We start from the raw sequence: 25684 nt of genomic DNA, 5'->3' as shown, positions 1-25684 counted from the left end.
AAGACACAGTCAATAAGACAAAATGGCAGCCTATTGAATGGAAAAATATCTTCACCAACTGCCAGGGGCCAGCCTCCGCAGAGAAGTGGGTAACGAATCTGGGATGTCTGGAAGGCAAAGTGAGTACAGGAACAGAGGATTCTGATGCAAACTGACAGCCCATCCACTTCAGGGTAGGTTCTTCTTCCCTGAGCTTCAAACCTCAGTCTTTTATAGTAAATTTTATACAAGGAAATTGATACTTTTCTCTTGTCACAGGTTAATCATTACAGGAGCAATGCAGTTCACAAGAAGTATAAAGATTCTTTGAAATCAGAACATTATCATTCATCATAACATTTCCCTAGTTCCCAAGCCACGTGTCAGCCACTACATTCTTAATTCTTAGTTTAGCTAATCATAAAACAACTTCTGAGGCTTTCACCTCACAGACTAACTACTTGGAGTTACAGTAGCATAGCTCAGTGGCTTTCACTCTATTGTACCTTTCCTACTGTTGTTCCTCACAGTTCCAATTTTGATGTATAGGGCCATGGGCAATCAGTCTTAAAGTCCTAGATTCTTCAGAAATATTATTCATAATAACCGAGTTTCTATCTCAGTATAAGTCTTTTGCCAAGTTTTATAATTAGGCAAAGAACAATTTATGCATTTTTCTCAAATTCCCCCAATCAAACCCCAAATTAGAGAGAGGACTAATCTCCAAAATATATAAAGAACTCAAGAAATTAGAAATCAAAATTCCAAATAATCAAATTTAAAAATGAGATACAGAAGTAAACAGAAAATTCTAAACAGAAGTATATCAAATGGCCGAAAGACTTAAGGAAATGTTCAACAGCCTTAGCCATCAGGGAAATGTAAATAAAAATGACTCTGAGATACTGTCTTACATCAGTCAGAATGGAGCCTATTCTCTTTGGATGGATACCTTGCTCAGCCTAGATATAGCAGGGAGGGCCTTGGACCTTTCTTAAAGAAAAGTGCCTTTCCTTCTCTGAGAAATGGATGGGGAATAGGGTGAGGGGGAAGGTGGAGGAAATGGGAAGAGGGAAGGGAGTGAGAATTAGGATTGGCATGTAAAATGAAAAAAAAATAGTCTGTTTTCTTTAAAAAAAGAAGAAATTGTAAAAAAGTAAAAATAAAAATATGATATATCTCGTCATTTCTTTTTAAAGTTGAATAGCCACTTAGAATCTTTGTTCCCTATTTTAATTAATTTATTTTTGATACATTTTATGCCTTATTAAGAGGTTGCCTTTGGTCACTTTTCCCTTCCTTAATTACCTCAGAGTTTCCACTTTTTTTTTAGGCTTATTTCTGCAATTGTCCCAGGGGAAGTTACTTGTGATAGGTGCAGTACTGTCTTTTATAATAGCAATGTCTTTATTTAGAATATGAGGGAGTGAGGGATGATATCTGTTTAAAGCTCATAGTTACCTTTTAAAGACTGTTTTCTACTGCAATTGATGGTTCTCAGAAAGTTTGTTGAATAGAAATCATAAGGAATTAGAATGTTTAAAGCAATTTTGTTATGAAAGGTCATGATCCAGGGTTGTCCACATTACATGTTCTAGGATTAAGGCTTTGATCTGTTGTTGTTGTTGTTGCCTCTAATTGTATTTTATGCTTAAGGGGGCTTTCCATTTCTAGCAAGCAAGAGTAAAAACATCCTGTGATTTACTAAGCTGACAAAATGCTTAGCGCATTCAGTTTGTAAATTTCTTCCATTGTCTGCGAGCTGCAGTAGGGCAGGCAGAGCTGCAATGGTAAAGAAATTAAAGAGCATGTTGTAGCTGGAAGCACTTTGCTGTTAATTTATTACTCAATAAATGCAACAAGCTTCCTCTGAGGCCTGCAGACCTAGAGAGAGATGCAACATGAAGGTACCCATGCTAGCTCATTATAAGCAGGGCCTGATTAGAGATGTGCAGGCTGATTCTTCCACTAAAGCTTTATTCCCTACACCTGTACCTCCGAGTCTAAATGGTCACCATGGTATAAAAACCCAATGATTTACAAGGTAACTGCTGAATGCATAATGCCTTCAAAATATTAGTGCTTGTTAATGTTATAAATAGAATTTGACAGATGAGACTTTAATAAGGAGAATCCCATAGGGTTCCTGATATTCTAACAGAGAGCTTCACACCCCGCTTCTGATAATTCTCTAGTGATTTCCCATTACAAATCAAAACAAACTATGATCATGACCATAGTTCATAGTGCTCTTCCCAGTCTTCCCGGCTGTCACTTCTCTACTGCATTTACTTTTCTGTCCCATGGGAACACTGTAATTCACTTTTGCTGGTCTTCTTTTCTTTTTTTTTTTTTTTCTTAAGCAATATCATGCCTATTAACAGGACTGAATTGACTTCCTTTTATATTTTTCCTTAATACGCTCTGGGTTTCCAAGGAGGATTTCTTAGATCGTCTTTGGTACTCACCACCTATAAACCCACTATGCCATATTACATCGTACCTTCATCATTGTATAGTAGAATTTATAACACATATCAGTACAACATTTTTATTTTTTAATACTTTATTTTTGGTATTCTCACGGCACTGCATATCATTACTAAAACACAGGCTTTATCTAAATAACTTATTGGCCACATTAGCTCACATTTAACACTAGGTAAAGTGCTACTAACTAGCCCATTAGTTAATAGGTAAGTGACTTATGTTCTTATTTAAAACTGTCTATGATTAAATGAATAGGCAGAGAACTCAGAATAGATAATCTGTACTCATTTAGCTTTAAACTTGTTAAACCAGTCACCAGTTGAGTGAAGTAATTTTTTGAGGGTGTTCACAGCAACCTTTCAGGAGGGCGTGGTCCATCATACCATATTGGGATAGAAGCAATCCACAGGGTCTCATCCTCTGTGAAAACAAAAGAAGGACTTTTCCAAAGCATCATAACCTTAGATCCAAATTTTGAAGTCAAGGTATTTTCGAAATATCTATCTTGGATTAGTTTAGCAGCATTTTATGAACAAATATCTTTTGGCAGCTGTTTCTCCTTCCTCAGCATTCAAACAGTTCAAAGAGAGCATAATAGCATACAGTATCAAGATTCTCTGTGTATTTTCCATCTTTGTGAGGCTTTATTTTAACCTTTATTTCATTTATTTTTACTTTTATTTTTTGAGACGGGTTCTCTGTATATCTTTGTCCTGGAATAACTCTGTAGACCAGGCTGTCCTTGAACTCACAGAGATCTGTCTGCCTCTGCCACCCCAGTGCTGGGATTAAAGGTGTGCGCCACCACACCTTGAACTCACAGAGATCTGTCTGCCTCTGCCTCCCAGGCATTGGGATTAAAGGTGTGTGCTACCACACTTTGAAGTCACAGAGCTCAATCCACCTCTGCCTCCCAAGTGTTGGGATTAAAAGTGTATACTACCACACCCAACTACTCTCTCTTTTTTTTTAAGAACTTTAACCTTTAGCCTACATATATTTTTAACATACTGTAAACCATTTAGGGTTTTTCTTCGACTTTGAATCTTTCTTTAACTGTATAACTTTCTTTCTGTGACCACATGAGTCTTAATTTACCAAGCAATATTGGTAGGACTAAAGCCGTGGCTTTGGCGGCTGGATCCAGGCTGGATCCAGCTAATTCCTTAGCTTTCCAGCCTCATGGCAGAGGTACAGGCTGTAGCCATGTTTATAGCCACAACTCTGTGGCCATTAAAGATCGCTGCCAGCAAGCAAGCTGCAACAGTGTTAAACAACACTCAAAAGCTCCATAGTCAGGACCACCTGCTTGAAAGAGTCAGTTTGCCCTGGCAGGATGACCCAGAAAGCTAGCATTTTAAAATGGTGCAGCTTTTTTCCTGCTATGGCTGAAAACTGAAAAGCATGCATTCATCCTTTCATCAACACCGTTTAAGTGTTTTGTGGCAGGACCTCTTAAAAGAGCTGCAGGGTTTTGCAGCTAAACCTGAGGTAGGAAGCCTCTCTTAGATGAGAGTGCTTGTTTGCCTCTAGCAAGCAGAGCAAACCTGAAAAATTGCTGCCACCAAAAAAACATGCTTTATTCTATTCTCTCCCAAGCATTCTCAAGCTTTCTGTGGATTCAGTTATCCACGTTGGGCACCATTCTGTAGAAGGAGTGGTAGGCTGCATTCCTGCCTGGCTCCCAGACGGTAGCTTTACACCCAAAATAACAACACACAAATTGTATTCATTTAAACAGTGCTTGGCCCAATAGCTCTAGCCTCTTACTGGCTAACGCTCACATCTTGATTAACCCATTTCTATTAATCTATGTAGCACCACAAAGTGGTGGCTTACTGGAAAATATTCTAGCCTACATCCATCTCCGGTTGAAGGATCATGGCGACTGACTCACTTCCCTTCTTCCCAGCATTCTGTTCTGTCTACTCCACCCACCTATGTTCTGACCTATCAGGCCAAGCAGTTTCTTTATTAATTAACTAATGAAAGCAACACATAGAAAGAAGACCCACCTACATCATCTAAATTTGTACAAAATTGTGTCAACAAATTAAAGAGATAAAAACAGCAGCAACAAAATACCACCTTGGCCATGGGTGATCAAGTACAATGATATAAAATACAAATTCATGGGCCATCCAAAATAGCAGACATTTAGTGTTTGACTATGTACATATATGAATACAGGAAATTGAACATATTGAAATAAAATAATTTTATTAATCTTTTTAAAGTAAGCACAATCCCCTATCATAACTGTATTCTAACAGGGGAAAGGCAAACTTAAAAAAACATTAAATCCAAAGGAAGGAACATATGGGGAAAGAGGTAAGAAAATGGAGCAATTTTTTCCCACACTTTTCTTCCACAGAAAGTGGTTAGCCTTCATATCTTGGTAATAATTAAATGCTACATTATAGCTAGCAAACAGTAAAAAAAATTAACAACTGTATTCTTCAACAATCTTCAAGTTATAACAAAAAAAGTATCCCCACAAAGGGTCTTTGTAGGCATTAGTTGATTATCTCAAGCAATTAACTTAAATGATTTTGTTCTGTTAATTTGTATGGGTATTTAATGATGATTTCTCATTCAGCCAAATGATACATGAAAGAAATATGAACTTTTTAAGAAACATATCTCAATACATGTTACAAATAACTATAGATCTAACAACTGTTACAATGGCCTCTCTTAAATTCATGTATAAAAAGTAAATATTTTATTAATTTCTACAGTTTATTAAATTCTTAGATCCAGAGTTGCAAACCATGACGTGTTGCTCTTTAAAACTCCATTATTTCCCTAGTGATATCATATGTAAGTTGATCTATAATTAATATATTAGAAATTTTTTTAAGATCTTTAAATTATGCAAAAAAGTGACAAATAGAATATCACAAATTTGAAAATTATAAAAATGCATAATAAAACTATATACTTAAAAACAGGCTTACCTATCACTGACCACATGAAAACAGCACCATAAAATTATGTTCATATTAAGTGAATAATGCCCTATCTATTATTACTATTACACTATTGATTGTGACCATGTCTTGGCATATGCCAATCATATGATATACTATTAAGGTATACCCGCAAACCCCATGGTACCACAGTAATTTTCCTTTTATGTAGTTTATATATTTTGTGTGAAATATTCCAAAAATCTTTTTCTATGTGTACATAGATAGTGGCAAAATGACTCAATATATAAGTGAGAAAGTGAATCACTTCAACATGTGATAGCTAGACCCCAAAATATTCCTGGTCACTTAATCAAAAGTAACATAGACAAGGACAGAAAATATGACAATGTTCTTGACTACACAGAAAAATCTACAAGTCTTTAAATTTAAATGAAATATAAATGTATATAAAAAGCATCTAAAAATTGTACTAATAAAGTGAAACCAAGTGAGTTACTTTAGAACAGATGGTCTTGGAATCCAGGACAAGGCAATAGCTTCAGTCAGGTTGCAGATTTGGAAACTAAAGTTTTGTTTGCTTGCTTGTATGTTTGTTTTTACGTCCCAGTATTTATATTTCTCATGTGCATCTCATAGCAGGTCTATACAATGATAACTTCTTCATAGGCTATGCGAAAAAAATCTACTGATAAGACTGTCTTATTTTTAATTTATCTTTTTAATTTTTTCAAAAATACAACAAACTATCTTTTTCATTTTACATACCAATCCCAGTTCCCATTCCCTCCCCTTCTCCCATTCTCTCCACCTTCCCCATCACCCGACTCCCATCCATTCCTCAGAAAGGTTAAGGAACATTGCTTTGGGAAAGGTCCAAGGCCCTACTATATCTAGCCTGAGCAAGGTATCCATCCAAAGAGAATGGGTTCCCAAAAAGCCAGTACAAGCAGTAGGGTTAAATTCTGGTGCCACTGACAGTATCCCTGCAGTTAGCCCCAGTCATACAACTGTCACCCACATTCAGAGGATCTAATTTAGTTCTATGCTGGTTCCTTCCCTGTCTGGCTGGAGTTGGTGAGCTCCCATTAGTTCAGGTAAACTTTTTCAGTGAGTGTCCCTACCATGGTCTTGACCTCTTTGTTCATATTCTCATGCCTCCCACTCTTCATCTGGACTTTCAGAGCTCAGCCCAGTGATCTATTGTGTGTCTCTGCCTGTTTCCATCGGTTGTTGGATGAAAGTCCTATGGTGATATTTATGATATTCATCAATCTAACCACAAATCAAGGTCAGTTCGGGTACCCTCTCCTCTATTGCTTAGGGCCTTAGCTGGGGTCATCCTTGTGGATTCCTGGGAATTTTTCTAGTGTCAGATTTCTTGATAACTCCCAAACGGCTTCCTCAGTCAAAATATCTCTTTCCTTGTTCTCATATCTGTCCTTCTTCCATCTCTACAATCCAGTTCCATCAAGTTCTCATCCCTCTTCTCTTTTCCCCCTACTACCATGCTCCCAATTTTGTCAGGTGATCTTACCTATTTCCCGTTAATAGGGGGATCTATATATGTTTCTCTTAGGGTTCACCTTGTTACTTAGTTTCTCTAGGGTCATTGATTACATGGGCTCCTTAATCTTTGCTTTATAGCTAGTATCCACTTATGAGTGAGTACATACCATGTTCATCTTTCTGTGTTTAGGTTAGGTTACCTCACTCAAGACGTTTTCTTTGTTGCTGTTGTTTTGTTTGTTTGTTTTTTTCTTTTTTTTTAGTTCCATTCATTTGCATGTAAATTTCAAGATGTCATTGTTTTTTCTGCTTAGTAACATTCCATTGTGTAAATGTATCTAATTTTCTTTATCTATTTTTGGTTGAGGGGCATCTAGGTTTCTAGCTATTACAAATAATGCTGCTATAAACATAGTTGCACAGATGTTCTTGTAGCATAATTAAACATTATTTGGGTAATACCCAAAAATGATAATGCTGATCCCTGAGTTAGGCTGATCAGCAATTTTCTGAGAAATCTCTCTACTGATTTTGAGTAGTTGCACTTGTTTGCATTTTCACCAGCAATGGAGAAATATTTTACTTACTCTACATCCTCTCCAGCATAGTCTATCATTGATTTTTTTTTTAATCTTAGCCATTCTGACTGGTGTAAGACAGTATCTCTGAGTTTTTTGATTTGCATTTCCGGAATGGCTAAGAATATTGAACATTTTATTAAGTAGTTTTCGACCATTTGCAGTTCTTTTGAGAATTCTCTGTTAGTTCTGTACCCCATTTTTCAATTGGATTATTTGGAATTTTGATGTCTTATTTCTAGAGTTCTTTTTATATATTTTGAAGATCAGTCCTCTCTCCAACATGGCGTTAGTGAAAATCTTTTCCCATTCAGTAGGCTGCCTTTATGTCTTATTGACTGTGTCCTTTGCTTTAGAGAAGCTTCTCAGTTTCCGGAGGTCCCACTTATTTATTGTTGCTCTCAATCTCTGTGCTACAGTGCTATAGTGCTATAGTGTTGTCATATTATATTGCGGTCTGTAATCCATTTGTACTAGAATTTTGCGCAGGGGTAGATATGGATCTATTTGCATTCTTCTACTTGTTGACATCCAGTTATGCCAGCACCATTTTGAAGATGCTTTTTTTCCATTGTATAATTCTAACTTCCTTGTCAAAAATCAGGTGGTCATAATTGTGTGGATTAATATCTGGATCTTCATTATTTCCAATAGTCAATGTGACTGTTTTTATGCCAATAGCAAGCTGTTTTTCATTACTGTAGCTCTATAATAGAGCTTCTGTTCTGTTTTCTTGAGACGAACCCTGTCTATGTAACTCAAGCTGCCATGGACATTGTTGTATAGCCCAGTATTGTGTTAAACTCATTATCTTTCTGGATCAGGCTCCCAAGAATTACTGGAATTACAAACATGAGATACCATAGTTGACATTATATCAGTATTTTTAGCATAGTACTAATTAAAAGGTGACAAGTATTGAAGTATTAGTTTCCTCATTCTACACCAAAAGCAACACAAATGCAAAACACAATAAATAAAGAACAAATAATTCAGCTTTAAATATTTTTTTTTACAAGATTGTCTCTTTTGCTGTTCTCTAGTGTTTAAAAGACTACACATCTCCTCAGCCCATCCCATAATAGGTTCTGGGTCCTAAATCGTGTATTCAAAGGATAATCATCCAATTAATGGCTAGATCTAGACCCACTGATAGGTCCCAGTGTCTTATTTCAAACATTATCTTCAAATCAAGACCTTACCAAAGAAATTCACTAAATCCAACAACAAAGCCTGAATTTAATTACTATGCATATGTTAGCTTTAGAAAAATAGTAGAGAAAATTTGTTAAGTGAACACAGAAGTTTGCAAGTCAATATCCCAGGAAAATAATTTTAGATTGTCTGCTAACTAGCAACTCTTAAAAAAATATTCTTTCTTCCCATAGGAATATTTAACATGTCTCAGAAGTTGGTGTACTTTCTGAAAAGAAGAACATGATGCAATTTTTTATAAACAGTATCTTGTTTCAAAGAGCTTACATTTATAATCTTCTAAGAATGGTTTGTTCTGATGCATTTTTATTGTTATTCCTTCCATATGTTAACAACCTGCAAATTGTTCCAATACAGCTGTTTGTCTGATTTCCCCAAACACAAACATACCATACTTAACAAGAGACTTTTCAACACTTGGATTCAGGGATTTCTGGGTTAGGTTCTATTTAAGAATTTCCAAATAACAAATCCACTGACTCTTATAGCAAATACAGAATATAAATGTGAGGAAGTTATACTCTTGGATCTTCCGTTTCTCACATGTATTCTGGAAAAAAAGGAATCATTTACATTGTATTTCTCTTTCAACAGCTAACAGCATTGAAACACTGAGGACATACCTCTCTTCAAAGCCAAGGGCTATCATTTTCACTATCAATTAGCAAAAACTCAGCCTTTCTAGGAACAATGCCTTACCATAATAACTCAACCAATTATCTGGGGAGTCATCAACCTCAGTTAAGCTTTCCTGTCCAATCATGACTGCCCCACCATTGTCCTATCTCCTACCAACATGCATGATAACCTTATTAAGATATGTTGTCTCTCCTGACAACATGTTAAGCCAAATTCAACACATAGAAAATGCTTTCAATATACAAAATCCTTTGTAAATTTTACCTAATGAAATATGATTAACATCGAATATAATGCTTAGTAGATAAGCCTGTTTAAGGATATTCTAAGAGTCTAAAAGGTATGAGCTTTGTGGTTTTACAATTTTAAGAGATTTGATTGTTCCTTGTCAGATTACGACATTTGCTGAGCAAGCTATACCGTTGAGGAACTCAAAAAATCTAAATAACTGAAACATTACAATGGAAAACTCTCGTTTACTCAATGAGCAGTACAGAAAAGGGAAAGATTGCCATTTTCCTCTTACAATCTTACATATCTTCTGTTTAATCATAGAAATAGTCATTTCTGATGTCTTACTACTGCCTTGGTGCTGGTACAAACTCAAGAGAAAGAACACAGCAATAATACATTATTCATATAATTTCACAAATTCTGTGCAAAAACTAAATTTGTTCCCACAAACACAGAAGTACGTGCGTGTCCATTGAAAGACATGCTTACACATTCAAACACAGAGGAAGGAGATCAGCTACTAACTCCTAAGCAGCCTACATATCTGACGTTCAAAAGGAACTTAGAGTTTCAGTTAAGTGAAGTTAGTCAATAAATGGACTTTCCTGTACATTTCTAATGCTATTAATTTTAGTTTTATCTTGTCTCCTTCTATTCCTGCTTCCGTTTATTTTTAGCACTGAATTAAACTAATAATGTTATTTACCTCAAAGGATAAGTATATCTCCTAGTTTTATCTAATCTTTGTTGTTTTCAACCTATTGTGGAAAAATGTTACATGTCCCAGCTAAAACAAGGTGTGCTCGGTTTAGATGACAACATCCTAGTTGTATAGAAATTATTGTACAATAATAGAAAATTATCATGTGTTATGAAGTTGAAGTAGATTTGCTTGTAACCTTATTAAAACATTCAGATAATCTGTCTATTCTAACATTTCACTCTGTTAAAGACAAGTTAACTCAGCAAAGTTGAGCTTTTAGGGAGAAAATTAAGACTGCAAAACAGGATGTCTACTCATATAATCATATTCTTGGTCCTATTTTTGATAGAAAGTGTTATCTTACTATTGAAACAGCACTTTTTAAAATAATCAGTTTTTATTCATATTAACTGGTAATTATTTGTGGATTGTTATTTTTACATTCTGCCAAGCTGGAAGAGATAAGTTAGCCTGAGTGACTAGAGGGAGGAAATCACTTACAGCATAAAGATCTAAATCCGGCCAATTAGAAGACAAATTGTATAAGTAAACTCTGAGATACGGAAAAGAATTGCAACGTATTCCAAGTTCTTCTCAAGAAATGAGTATTCTGAGGTCTGGGTTTTAAAAGACTGGGTAAGTATACTATTTGTCTGCCTGTGCTTGGCTTGTTATGTATGTCTCCTTAGGAACTTAGGGGCATTATCAAAATCTAGCTCTCAATTTATTATCAAACCACTATCAATGCATTTCTTTCCTCATCTCCTACTCTATGCCACATCATGTAAAATCATCACAGAATGAAAGGCATAAAAGTGACATGAGTAGATGGGAGAAATTAGAAAATATGTATTGATAGCATCTTGATTTTCTGGGTGATTTTCTATAGGTAACTAGAAATATTCTAAACGGAGTAGAAAAAACACAGTTTTATTTAAAATGAGAGTGCAAAATTCAGCAGAAAATATTTCTCAAAGTAAATTCTTGAAGCCTTTTCAGTATACATTTATATCACGCTGAGTGCTTCCTGTAAGTGCAAAGCTGTGGCTTGTACCCGAGATATTGCTGACTTCACTCTTTGTTAGAAGGGATGGATGATTTGCACATTAACTCAGCGACTCCATGGATTCTTAAGCATACTAAACTTCAATAACCTGTGCATCTTCATTATACAGAATCAATTTCTCAACTAAAATGTGTCAGTTGGTGTAATAATTAAGAAATGATAGATTCTGAAATGTTATGAACATGTCTCAATGAATTTATTTTCTGATCGTTCATTCCTTGTACAAGTACTTATTAAATATTTTCTATGCTCCAGACACTGTGTCAGTCATTGCAAGCAAGAAAGTGAAAACACAAGAGTCAGTTCATTCCTAAAGTTAATAGTCTACCAAAAAAAAATCAGAGTAGTAAACACATGCATGCAAAACCAAAATTTAAATGGCTTCTGTAAAGACAGGTATGTTGTATTAGAAGATACTATAACAGTGTGGTATGATTTTGCCAGTGATCAATCTAATTTCTCCCATGAAAGGGGGACTTGACTACAAAATAGAAGGATCAATAATACTTAAATAGAGAAAAATACAGGTGAACATATAAGTTTGGGAAACATTAGGTTGTACAGAGAGAAACATGTATAAACAGTATCTATTACTGTGTAGAGATAAGGGAATATCTAACAAAAAATTAAATTTGAGATGTTCTTAGATGACATAAAAATGCTGTCTTTTATTTTTATGTACTTGTCTGGTGATGTTGTTCAAAAGACAATTGACAGGCATCAGAAGATTAAGTAGACATTGTACGCTGACTGCTCTTCAAAAATATAGCTTAATGTGTAGGCAAGGAACAGCTAACAAGAACTTACCAGGATTTGTTGATCAAAACATCTTCATAATGACTTAAAGAAACCATTTAAATTTCTCATCATACTGTGAATCAGAAATACTTACTGGACTCAGCTAAGCTGTCTCACTTATATGCTGTCAGAATAAGTCAGTTACATGACTCAACATATACAAACTAGTCCTAGGCTGCCTGTTGCCAAGGAAAAAGCTCTACTACAAGTATCTCATGAATAGGGCAAGCTGATACTGCTTCATGTGCAGCCGGGATCTCAAACTACATTTGAAAGATAAGATAGGTTTTTGTCCTGCCTTGTGTGACGTTTGATGATATCTAAAGGGCCAAATAAAACCCCAGTGTACCAAGAATCACAATGGGAAAACACGAAAAGTTGCATTAAGAAGTGTTTCAAGCACTTTTAACCATGCAGATAAGTGGAAAGCGTTGCATCTGAGTTTGATGGAGGCTTTCTTTTTTCCCTCAGGTGGGCTTCACATCATGAGTTGTAGTCTAAATACTCAGGAAAATACAAAGCTTCCATTGAGGCCAGTAACCTCAAACTCCGTCTTTGCAAATCAATTATGAAATACACTAACCACAGAGGATGCATTTTAGAAAGAAATTTTATTATAGATTCTTATCTGTGAGCTTAAGGAAAAGATAGGAGACAGAGAGCCCATGCCGAGAGGACAGTTCCCCAGAAAGGGTGTGAGATTGAGCGGGCAATTGGAAGTTTTTTAATATAACTGATGATGAATCTCCATAGGGAGATAGCTACTCCAGCCAGCCAACCCATGAGGTTTGCAAGAGCTTCCCGTCAGCTTAGGTCACATCTTCATGTGTAGCTTAGAGCTGGGGATGCTCATTTAGAAGTCATAACAAGGAACCAGGAATCATAATTCTCTCCCAGCCTTATTCCTGGCAGGAACATTATTTGACCTGCTGATGTGTGGTCCTCATCCTGCCTGGCAAGCTTCTGTCTCCTGCTCTTAATGTTAGGAGGCTATCGTAGGTAAGTTGCGCAGTGAGAGCTGTGTCCAGTAAGATGACTGTATCAGAGAAAACCTTAGTTTCTCTTCTGTACTTGAAATTTCTTTAAAATACCAGATAGAACATCCTAATGGGTTCAACAGAGGGAGTCTGAGCAACAGCTGAGTTAAAAGCCCATTTTTTCAAACCTTCACACAATTGTTCAACTCAATTTGCTAGAAACAATAGAAGTTTGTGTTGTAGATACATGCCGAAATTAGGTTCTTTTGAGAATTCTAACACAGCGTTTGAAATGGGCCCATGCAGCTCATAAAATATGGATCTGAAGCTCATATTGAAAAGGTCATGCTTTTGATTAAAAATTTTGAATTCACCAGTAGATAGACCTTAATTGAAGCTTTGTATATGCTTGCCATCGTCTAAATTGCTAAAAATCGATCGAGAGAATAACAGTGCTTAGCTCTACATTTTGAACATATTAAAGAAGTAAAAAAAAGAAATATATAAAAATATGAAAAGTATCTTCAGAAAGAAAGGAACAAATCCAGACTGTCACATGGGACCCCTGAATAGAGTAGTCTGGGAGAAATTCATGGCTGTCAGAGAGTTGCTGAAGAAACTGCATGAGCTGAGGAACAACATTTCTTTTTTTAATTAAAACCTAGGTGTCGCCCTTTTGGCTCCCGGAGCAGCACCATGGCGGTCGGCAAGAACAAGCGGCGGACGAAAGGCGGCAAGAAGGGAGCCAAGAAGAAAGTGGTTGATCCATTTTCGAAGAAAGACTGGTATGATGTGAAAGCCCCGTCCATGTTCAATATTAGAAACATTGGAAAGACACTAGTAACGAGGACTCAAGGAACCAAAATTGCATCCGACGGCCTCAAGGGTCGTGTGTTTGAAGTGAGCCTTGCTGATCTCCAAAACGATGAAGTTGCATTCAGAAAATTCAAGCTAATCACTGAGGATGTTCAGGGCAAAAACTGTCTGACTAACTTCCACGGCATGGATCTTTCCCGGGACAAAATGTGTTCCATGGTCAAAAAGTGGCAGACCATGATTGACGCTCACGCTGACGTCAAGACAACCGATGGTTATTTGCTCTGCCTCTTCTGTGTTGGTTTCACTGAAAAACGCAACAATCAGATCCGCAAGACCTCGTATGCACAGCACCAGCAGGTCCGCCAGATCCGGAAGAAGATGATGGAGATCATGACCCGAGAGGTGCAGACCAACGACTTGAAGGAAGTGGTTAATAAATTGATTCCAGACAGCATCGGGAAAGACATAGAAAAGGCTTGCCAGTCCATTTATCCTCTTCATGATGTCTTCGTTAGAAAAGTAAAAATGCTGAAGAAACCCAAGTTTGAATTGGGAAAACTCATGGAGCTCCATGGTGAAGGCGGTAGTTCTGGAAAAACTACTGGGGATGAGACGGGTGCTAAGGTTGAGCGAGCTGATGGATACGAACCACCAGTCCAAGAGTCTGTGTGAAATGCAGATGTTTAATAGTGACAAATAAAGCCTTACTTGTGAAAAAAAATAAAACCTAGGTGTCTTCTGCTGATTTTAGCAAAAAGGTTTTTGGAGTAAGTTTTTGGGGATTATGGAAGTTGGAGAAAACTGAAGAAATGGGAACAAGTGAAAATGTAGATTTTTGGCTTCCAGGTGTATTCAGTGTACACATGTACACACTGCAGGACAGTGATGCGGTGGGCCCATGTCATTTGGGAGGAGGATGACTGTGAGAAGGACTGAGAAACGTAAGAGAAGGGACAAGAGTATGAGAGAAGAGACAAATTGTATTGATAGACTTCCCAGGTAACACGAGGCTGTGCATGTAATACCAACATCGTATTTAAGTATCAGACTGGTATGTTCCCGATATTTTAACAAAGCAGAGAAATTTTACAAAGTCACTTTTACTGATTTTGCTGATTAATAATTCAGACTATTTCTGTTGTTTTCTCCTAAGTAAAGATGACACATGAACTCATGAGTTTTACAGAGGCACATTTTCATTAAGAAACCAGAGCCCAAATGCTATTGGCTATGTACCTGGAAGAGAAGCACAACAAGCGGAGAATTAAGGTATCTGCATGTAATCAAGCCTCTCCAATTTACTAAATGTATGATGTTGAAAAAGATATTCATATTTTTCTGTGCCTGGATTTCTCATTTTGTAACATGATGATACGTTATATATTTACACTAGTCAAATGATCTGTTGCAATACCTTGTACAAAGAATATGCTTTCTATACAAAAGGAGATATTTTTCTAAGTATTTAAATATAGACATATATAAAAGAAAAAATTATTTGTATATCTTGCCATTACTAAAGAGTTTTATTATTTTAATTTTTTTTAGAAATTATACATGAATGGGTTTTTGCCTGCATCTACAATGGTGCACCAAGTGCATGCCTGGCACCCAGTGGAAGCCAGAGATGGCATAAGAGTCCCTGGAACTAGAGCTATAGAAGATTACCAACTTCAGTGTGAATGCTGGAAATTGAGCTCAGGTCCTCTGGAAGACTAGACATTGCTTTTAATCAGTTTATTTATGCATTTTTGAAGCAAAAACTCATTATGCCCAAGTTCCCCCAAAACGTCCTGTCCTTGCCCTTCAGTCTCTTGACTGCTGGGAGTATAGGCATATGGCACATTCCTGAGCATAAATTTTCTAAATATATTAATTTATACAAGATAAATTTTAAAATATCACACACTTCCAAATTAAAAATGAACATGTTCCTTTCATGTATATAAACAATAAATTGGAAAGTTTAACTAATGCATTATGAAGTCATAGATCCGAGGGACTTATTGTGCCTTTCTTTTATAGAGCAGCACTTTAAAAATGAAAGGGAACAAATTTGTATTTAGTAGTTCCATAGGACATGACGTTATGATGAGAATAATTTAAAAGGTTAAAGTTGCAGACGTTAGACAGGCAGGAGTGTCATTAAGCTAAAAGCTTAATGAAAATGGTACCTCGCTTTAATTTCATCATAGAAGATCAGCCTTGGTTTATTGAAATGAAGTCAACAAGTATCAGTGATGTTATCCAAATGACAAACATATTTTAAAATGTCCATCTTTAATTTCAGTCATTTTGACCCCTAACCTAGCATTGGATCAGGCAAGCAGAATAATTCAGCAGTATTATAATGTTAGTATTAGAAGTCCCTCTAATATTTATTAGAGTCTAAAAAACAAAAACAAAAACAAAAAAACGTCTTATTGAAGAAAGAAAAAGACAATTGAATAAAAGAACAGTGTGTAACAGGATCTCTATGATGATTTCTATATTACATACAGAATCTCATTTCCTCGTTTGTACGGCATGTGCCTTTCATGAGCCACGTAGAATTTCTGGGGGGTTTCAGGGATTTATCTGAAGCCACAGTTCAAGCTCCTCTCGATTGTCCTCTATTTCTACCAGACGAGATATGAGAAAATTTCAGTTATGCCAAGATGTCCTAGGACTGAAGGGGAATACTTGGCCATGCTCCTTCTCACACAAGTATATGTTCAGCTGCTGCTAATGTGATATGTTCACTTTCTTTCTCTTATGGAACCTAATATACCAGACTGTGCTGGTAACCTAGGAGGTGACATGGCTTCTTCTCCACTTCATTTCTATCACATGTCAGCTTTGAGATATTGAAAGATCTTTAGTCACCAGTCTGTAGAAAAGTATACAATGCCTCCACACAAAATAGAGACCTTCACGATTCATACAGAATAAGATGTGATTGCACCTGCCAATGCTTTCAGCTAGTCTGTATTCACCTGTGCTTGCCCCATCTGTCGGTGCTACAAACTTTCCAGATTCATTACCTCTAACTTTTCCTATATCTATTCAATTGAGTTGGATGGAAAGGAAAGACTTTGTTGGGGCGTTATTAAGAACAAAGGACTAGCCAGGCAGAGGTGGTACATGAATATAATCCCAGCAACTATGGAGGCAGAGGCAAGCAGATCTCTGTGAGTTCAAAACCAAACTTGTCTACAAAATGAATTCAGAGCAGACTCCAAAGTTACAGTCAAACTTTGTCTTGAAAAACCAAAACCTTAAAATCAGCAACAAAATTCAAAAATAAAATGAAGAAAAAAAGTACTAATTTACTTTCAATGGTATAATTCATGGAGTATAGAAAGCAGCAACTGCTTTTTGGTTCTAGTTATTGCCAATAAACAATTGAAATAAACATAGTATTTTTTTTAGCTTCTGTTTCCAAATTTGAAAATTTGAAAATATCCTGTTTATGAATTTGGCTACTTTCTCTCTGTTCCTTTTCACTCACAAATCATTTCCAGTTTATTTTAAAATATAAAAGCATTTTAAAATTTGTAGTAGAAATGTACTACTTAAGCAGAAAGAATAGAAAACAAACAAGACAACCTTATGAAAAAAACAGTTTCTATAAGAAACAAAATATTTCCTTTCTCTTAAATAATTTTAAGTAATTGAAAACTGCATGATCTTGGCAACATGAAAGTTTTTAGCTGTTAATCTGCAAGCATTGCAATATATCCATAAAATGAAAAGAAGAAATAAGGCAAGAAATAAGCCTCAAGCCTTACTTGTTCTTCTTAGTTGAATTTTCTGTCTCAAAAGTTTTAAAACTTACATTACATACCAGGATACCTACTTACATTTCTTCCTCCTTCCCTCCCTCCCTTTTTTCTTTTTTTTGTTTTCTTTCTTAATTTCTTCTTTCTTTTACCCTTCCTTCCTTCCTTCCTTCCTTCCTTCCTTCCTTCCTTCCTTTCTTTCTTTCTTTGTTTCTTGTAAGCAGCATCATATGTGTAGAAATAACCATTTGAGAATTTAAAATACACATCAAACTAGAAATAAATGGCTTTGGAAGAAACATGGCATATTTCAATATATTCCCAATTATCATGGTGTCAGTTTTGGTAGCTGAAAAACTTAACTGTATTTGACCGCAAATCTCTTCCTATAAAGGTTCCAATAATGAAGAGCCATTTCTTTTACACAATTTTTCTATATAAGAAATAAATTGGGTTCTTATTAAAATGCAGTATGTACATATGCATATATGTTTCTAAATATAACCTAATCATTCTCTATAATTCTACTCATATATATGTTATGAAGGCTGACTATTAAGTATTGGGTAATAAATTCATGTGCACTTACATGGAGAACACTATTTCTCCTACTCTCGGTTTTCTTTAATTGTCTTTATTCTTTGCATAGGCTTGAAGCTTCTTGGTCTTTTCCCCATCCACTTCGGCATATGTATTGTTGATGCCATTCTTTATTCCATGGCTAGTCAGTCACATTGGTGAGATTTGTGGAGGTAGCTTCTGACATTACTAGAAAACTCAGTTTCAAAACAAATAGCATGCTCCGTTAGTGTTTCCAATCTTCCTATGTCTTCTCCCACACATTTTCTGTGAGTTTGCTGTAGGAATGTGTTGAAGAATATATACACATATATATTAGGCATATAATAAAACTTAGTGAATGAAAGAACAATAGAATTTGGAAGAGAGAGTGGATATATAAAACGATTTTATAAAAGGGAAGGGAATGGAGCAATAATGTAATAATATTGTAGTATATAAGTATATAACACACATGCATAAATGTAATATAAAGGCTGAAATACTTCATTCATACTGTTGATTGTACCAAAAGCAGTGACTGTTTCCTTAGGTAAATTAGAGAAAGTCAGGAGAGAGTTCATGTATTCCAAATGGATCAGGATGCTACTTCTGTCTTGGTGGCTGTGAATGACAAATAATTATCCAATTCAAATATAAATGATTAGTGCCAAGAATCAGTATTATTGATTGATCTTTAAAGGCAACCTCAGTTCATTAAATGCTCTGGGATATTTCTGATTTGTCCGGAGGTAAAGATTACTAGGGAACGGTAAGTTACTAGCATGATTATATGATGCATTCCTAGATCATCTATCATTATATAGCATGGCATCTTTGAAGAGTGAAGCTGTGTTGAAGGTCATCACTGGCATTTGTCCCAAGCAAAATCTTGGAAAAAATAAATTATGGGGTATTGAACTGGGAATGATATTATTTCTTATGATAAAAATTTCAGAAAACATTAATTATCAGAAGATTATGGGTTTATGGTTAGTCTAACAATTAAGAAGTGTAGCAAGGCAAGTGAGTTGCTATTTCTACCTCTCAGTAACCGACACATAGACAGACTGATAAACATATAGGATTCAGTGATCAGACTGATCAGATATTGCACATAGCCTGTGTTACAACAAAGATACAACTGCAAATCATTTACATTGCCTCAGATCCATACACTCTATGGATATGTACATCCTTAACATATAATTTTGTGTTCATCAACATTTTCATATACTCAATTTTCTCAAATAGAACATACTTGTTTAAATAAGAGCTTAGGAAAAAGATATTGTAATTTTGAGGCAGAAGACTGCTTCATTTGCATCTTGGAAAAATGGTGCAATATTATAAAATATTTAAAATGATATATAATATCATTTTAGGCTAGTTGCATAAATCTGTGCATGTGTCTGATACCTGAACTGATACACTATATAGTGTTAAACAGTTAAACCTTTCCCTGCATAGGGGGGAGAAAGGCCTATTAATGTATAATACAATGTGAACTAACAGACCAAGTAGCCTGTAAAAAGGAGGAATTCCCACAATAGTTTTTCTCCATTTGTTGTCACACACTTAACCCTGTCCAGTTATAGAATGGTGTTTAGTGTGACCTAAGTACACTGAATATTAATGCACGAGAAAAGATTATTCCAGTCATAATGAAAAATTCCAGACTCAGACCTAGAAAGATAATAATTGATGAACAAATTTGTGTTTGTTTTATTTACATATAAATAGAACTTTTAGACAACCTCCAAATTCAGGAAGCTAGATCAGTGTGGAAATGGGTGTTCTGCTTACAATTTTAGTTAATGCTAAGGCAATTTCTTGGTTAGTAGATGAGCTAATTCTCTTTGGGGATACTACCATTATCCTTTGCTAAGTGAAAATGTAAGCAAAGTGAGGGTCTGTAAATTAGGTAAGATCCAGTGTTTCGCAGGAGGAAGTGTTCATTAGAACCAGTCTTTGTCACTTTCAAAGTTTGACCAAACTACTTGAATATTTCATAAAGTATTTTTTCCAAGGAGAACTTGTCATAATGAAGATGGAAGCCATTATTGTCAACAATTATTATTTTCGATCTCTCTTCAGGTAGAAGTTATTATTCTATAGCAATCACCATAATTCAGTGGTCCCAATATAAAGCCACAGAAGAGCCTTTGTCAGACTTACAGAAGTTAGCTCAGAGGTTATCAGAATGTATAGCATAACGTCATGGTTATAATCTAACTCAGAAAATTGTGATTTCAGAAAGTAAAAGATTAATATACACTTCCTTAACTTAAGCAACTAAGCCCCTTGCAATTTCCTTAGCCAATTCTGAAGGTTCTCTCTATACCTCATCTTAAATTTAAATGCTGATCTGTAGTCTCTCATTTTTTTTCAAAGCACATAATAAAAGTAAATGAAAATACAAAATAATTTGAGGAAGTATTTTTAATCATTTCAGTTGATTTCTGCCTTTGTAAAAAAAATACTGTTGTTGTTGAGATTTTATATAGTTTTTCCCCAATTCCTAAGAAATTATTGGGAATAGTAGGAATATATTAGACTTCAATATTTACATCTTTGGAACATGTCTCTTTTAACCAAATGATAACAGCTAGAAAAGCATGCCATTATAATTCTAGGTTAAGAAACTACCTGGGAAGATGAGATGGGGCAAGATGATTTTACTATAGTCACATCATCATCTTGTGCCAACCATCAAACTTGCTCCTACATCATGATGACATAACTCACTGTCTGAGGATAGGATAGCAATTGACGCGAGATTGGAAAAACACTTAACAAAAGGCTAAGAATATTTCATGTATAAGGAAAAACTTTGAAAATTAGAAGTAGAGACAACATAGTGATGTCCAGTTGTTGAGGTTAGCATTCTATTTTTCTCTATATATAAGATGTTATCTTAATATTAGCTTCTTACTCCTTATTCCATTTTTTTTTGTGTGTGTGTGTGTGTGTGTGTACATTGATTGTAGGATGTTAAAGACCTGGACTCAGATGAATGAATCCTCAGAATGAACCCTGTGAATCAAGTCCTCATGAGGGATAATCTGAAGTCATGTCTAAATCATAGGAATGAGTTAGATTAGCACTCATGTCTATCAAATTCTCCTGCAAATGTATATTGAAATGGCACAGATAATAAGGATTTTTCTCCGTTTTGTATTTTATTTATTCTTTTGTTCATGGAATCTCTTGCGATTCTAAGCAATTAAATTTCTTGTTATGAAACCTTAATTCAATCTCTTCTTTTAAACTAATTTTTTTTCTGGAACTCAAACTATTATAAATTGAACTCCAGCAAATATTCTGAAACTAGGAAAAAATGACAACACACCAGAAGAGGTATCCAACAAGTGGCATTCAAAAAGAGAATTATCTTTGTTATTTTGATTCATTTTTTAATATTCCAAAAAGGATGGAGACATGTCTTTGATGGTTCACTGGACTTCTGATAACTTAGAAGACTGAGAATCAGAAGGCTATGCTCCATGTTAGCAAACTATTATCCTAGACCTTGGTTTGCATTTTATTCATTTTGCTTCTGTCATCCCTGGGTTATACAATATACTTCTTTCATCGTAATTGCTGCTGCATCTGAATTGGTTCAGGCGATCTTTGAACTTTTTTTTGCAATTCTACTTGTCCCTTAGTCCAATATTTGATTGTGGTTGTCCGTGAGTATGGCAGCGGGGCTGCATATAATGTTTCTTTGTTCTAAATATATAATAACAAATGACAAAAATTAAAGCAAAGAAAGACTTTTGTGTTTAGGAAACAACATTCACATAGCCTCTGGATTAATGTTAACTCTGAAGCCACACAGTGAGCAGTAGAAGATTCTCAGCATGATACTCATTAGCATCCCTTTGCGCATTGTAAGAAACAATTTGCATGGCCTCAAATTTAATTCTATGCTAAACCTGTCTTATTGGGTGAAAGCTTTCTACATACAATAAACTTACTTGAATTTCTTTCTGTTGTCAAGTATGGCACAAAAACAATGCCCATTTTTTTTTCTGGAGAATGAGCTAGAAAAAGATACAGTAATATGGACTGTTGTACTGCTACTTAATTATATTTGTGTATGCATATTTATATGTAGGTACTTACACATATATACACTTACATAATACACATATACATATATCTGTACATATTCTGATTTATAAATACAATACAAACACACACACACACACACACATATGGCGCTATAAACCAATGTGAACAGTGTTGAAACGTATATATGATGCTGTCTCACTACAGAGAAAGAAAATAGAAGCTTTTGTCAATATAATTGTCATACATTTCTCATATGTCCTCTTTATTTTCACCCTGATTCATTGTCTAATGTGTTAAGTAAAACAATATAAAGTAGTGTTATATATGAGATCTTTCACCACCTACCCTAAACTGATGAATTAATTGCTATCTGTATTATTATATCTTATCATTACAAGATATAAACAATTATCTTATAATTGTTCACATGAAAAAAACAAAAAGTCTAACACATATTTAATTGTATTAAAATAGTATTATATTAGCACATGTTAAATAGTGGCATTACTATAAAAAATTAATTTCTGTTAATATAGAACAATTTATAATAATGTAAAACATCATTGGCAAAGGAAACAGCTGTAGCCTGTAGATTCTTTATATCACATGTGTCCTACTATCCCTCTATGTCTCTTGATTAGATTGGGAGATAGTAGGTCTCACAGGGAATATACTGATGGAATAAATACATGCGTTAAATGATGATGGACTAGAGGGGCTTACAGGCTGTGGTCCAAATAGTTCCACTATGGCCACCTTCTTACAGAAGGAACAAAAACCCAGTCGTTTTTAGTCCACCAGATTGGGTAGCCCAGCCGGTCCAACCTGGTGCTGGAGTCCCCGGAAATTATAAAAAGAGCTTCTGGTATTAAGTGTGTGTTGGAATACTGACGTAGTTTTTAATATTAGCTAAGGAAGGCTTCTACAAGCCAAGCGTGAGAACTCAAAAGGTAAAAAGCAGCATTCCTCTGCAGTGTTCATTTTCCCTTTTAATTTTAATTTATTTTAAACAGTCTGTCCTCCTTTTACAAGTCTATCCCAAATCCCACACTCTCCCCTCCTCCCTTTCCCTCTCCTTTCCTCCATCCCCACCCCCATCCACTTTTCTGAGAGGGTAAGGTTTTGCATGAGTATTTAACAAATTCTGGCAAGTCAGTTTTTGAGGCTGGCTGAGGCCCTCCTTCCCTATATCTAGGCTAAGCAAGGTATTTCTCCAAAATGAATAGGCTCCAAAAATCCAGTTCTTGCAACATGAATAAATCCTGGTCCCATTGCAAGTAGCCCCACAGACTGCCTAAGCCACACAATTGCCCCCACTGTCAGTCTGGAGTCAGTGATCTCCCACAAGCTCAGGTCAGCTATTTCTGTGGGTATTCCTGTTAAGTTCACGACTCCTTTGCTCCTTTTCTCCCTCTCTTAAACTGGTCTCTTGCACCATCAGCCCAGTGCTTAGCTGTGAATCTCTGCAGTATGAAGGTTGCCATTATTAGGTGTGACCCAGATTTCGAGTGGGTGTTCCTAATTCAAACGATCCAATCAAGAAAATCCCCTCTGGCTTGTTGAGCTGTTTGGGATCTAGTTGACTACAAATGGACTCAACTTGACAACCAAGATTGAAGATATCCGTCGGAAATGAGAAGACACAAGATGCAAACAAACCCACGTAGGAGTTTATTAACAGAGATTGTGCTCACAGGCGAGAAAACAGTGTGGAAAGAAGGAGAGAGCGCAAAAATGGCTCATCCAGCTTTTAAAGGCTTCCTAGCACATGTGCAGCGTGCATACATCAGATGCTGATGACGGTCGATGCTATGCCTTGCACCTGCATACAGGAGCTTTTGTGTGAGAACATCAGACTCTGATGATGCAGATGGTGGGAGACCCACACATGTGCACACAGGGGGTACATGCGCCTGCTTTAGCACCCGGAAGTGTAGCCTTACAGGTGGCTAAAAGAATTACAAAGATTAACCACAATATAATTTCCTATGAGTTTTCATATCTTTCATTTGGGTTAGTCCTTCTTCTTCTGCAAACCATTGATTTTTCCATACTCCAACACCTCTTTGTGATTATCCCTTTCTATGCCAAGTATTCTACCTTTCGACTTTCATCATATCTATACTTCACTGCGTTCCTCCATTAACATACTTACAAAGATTTCTTTCTAATCTTAGTGTCAGTATATGCTCAAAGTTAAGCAAACAAAACCAGAGATTTGAAGCTGGGATCTGAATATGAGGGAGAACACATGACATTTGTCTTTCTGGGCATTAGTTACCTCTTTCAATATTGTTTTTTACAGTTCTAATAATTTACCTTCAATTTCCTTTTCTTTGCTGTTGAGTAATATTTGTGGACATGTATACATTTTTTTTTATCTTTTCTCCTTGGCCTTGGCTACCCTTCATAACTGCATGGTACCAGCCAATATATGTAAACATCACATGTTGTGTGGGCATAACCTAGAATATTTGAAACTAAGAAACATCATACTATCTTGCTATCATAGTGTCAGAAGTTGTCATTCAGACTTCTGGGGAAAGAAAGGGCTTTAATGCTATTTACCAAGACTGCATCCTTTCTGCTACAATATCTACCTGCCAACTAAGATTTGTCCATGAGTAAAAGAGTGGCATGGCAGTTATAGGGCAAACACAACCTTCTGATTGTTCTGAAGGCAATTCCACAGGAAAAAAATTCATGCCTTCTACTACAACTCTGTGCAAAAGCCCATGACTGAGTATATCACCGGTCATTTTGTCAAATTGTCTTCTGAATATTTATAATTCTACTTGTAGACCCAGACTGTCCTCATTTTCATATTTTGTCTAGAAGCCACCTATTTGCAGTATGTAGTAGTCAACTCAGTGGTGTTCTAGTGATCAAAGTTCTGCGAATAAGAGTCTGTGAAGGTTCAGGCATAAATGTGATTTTTTTTTTTTTTTGGTTTTTCGAGACAGGGTTTCTCTGTGGCTTTGGAGCCTGTCCTGGAATTAGCTCTTGTAGACCAGGCTTGTCTCGAACTCACAGAGATCCGCCTGCCTCTGCATAAATATGATTTTTATATCATACTGCATCCCCAGTACAGTTCAGGGAAAATCATAGAAGAGGCAGAAACAATAGAAGAAACGCAGGGTTGGAAAGAGCGCTCTGAAATTGTCTTTGTTGCCTCATGAATTTATTTGCTTCACATAGCCTACGTAAAATAAGCCAGAAATTATTCCAGTATACATAATGTAATTCTTTAAGCCACCGTAAGGCTGCACTTCTGGGTTTTAAAGCAGGCGCATGTAGGTGGATCCTTGAGAACAGGGCCCACATGACAAAGGTGTGCACATGCGTGGT

General features: G+C 35.9%; 1 protein-coding gene across 1 annotated transcript; it reads left to right on the top strand.

Annotated features, from left to right (window-relative positions):
• Nucleotides 1–13817: 13817 nt before the first annotated feature.
• On the top strand, nucleotides 13818–14627 carry LOC119821485 (40S ribosomal protein S3a-like). Its single transcript, XM_038340539.1, has one exon. It carries the CDS (start codon nucleotides 13818–13820, stop codon nucleotides 14610–14612), a length of 795 nt encoding a protein of 264 aa, XP_038196467.1. The 3' UTR covers nucleotides 14613–14627.
• The last annotated feature ends 11057 nt before the right edge of the window (nucleotides 14628–25684 follow it).

Source organism: Arvicola amphibius, chromosome 8 (assembly GCF_903992535.2).
Source record: "Arvicola amphibius chromosome 8, mArvAmp1.2, whole genome shotgun sequence".
In the NCBI taxonomy this organism is placed as follows: domain Eukaryota; kingdom Metazoa; phylum Chordata; class Mammalia; order Rodentia; family Cricetidae; genus Arvicola; species Arvicola amphibius.
This window is presented reverse-complemented; position numbering and strand designations above follow the sequence as displayed.

What these genes read in the sequence shown, in the direction of transcription:
- LOC119821485 (XM_038340539.1), top strand. Translation starts at nt 13,818, where the DNA reads ATGGCGGTCGGCAAGAACAAGCGGCGGACGAAAGGCGGCAAGAAGGGA.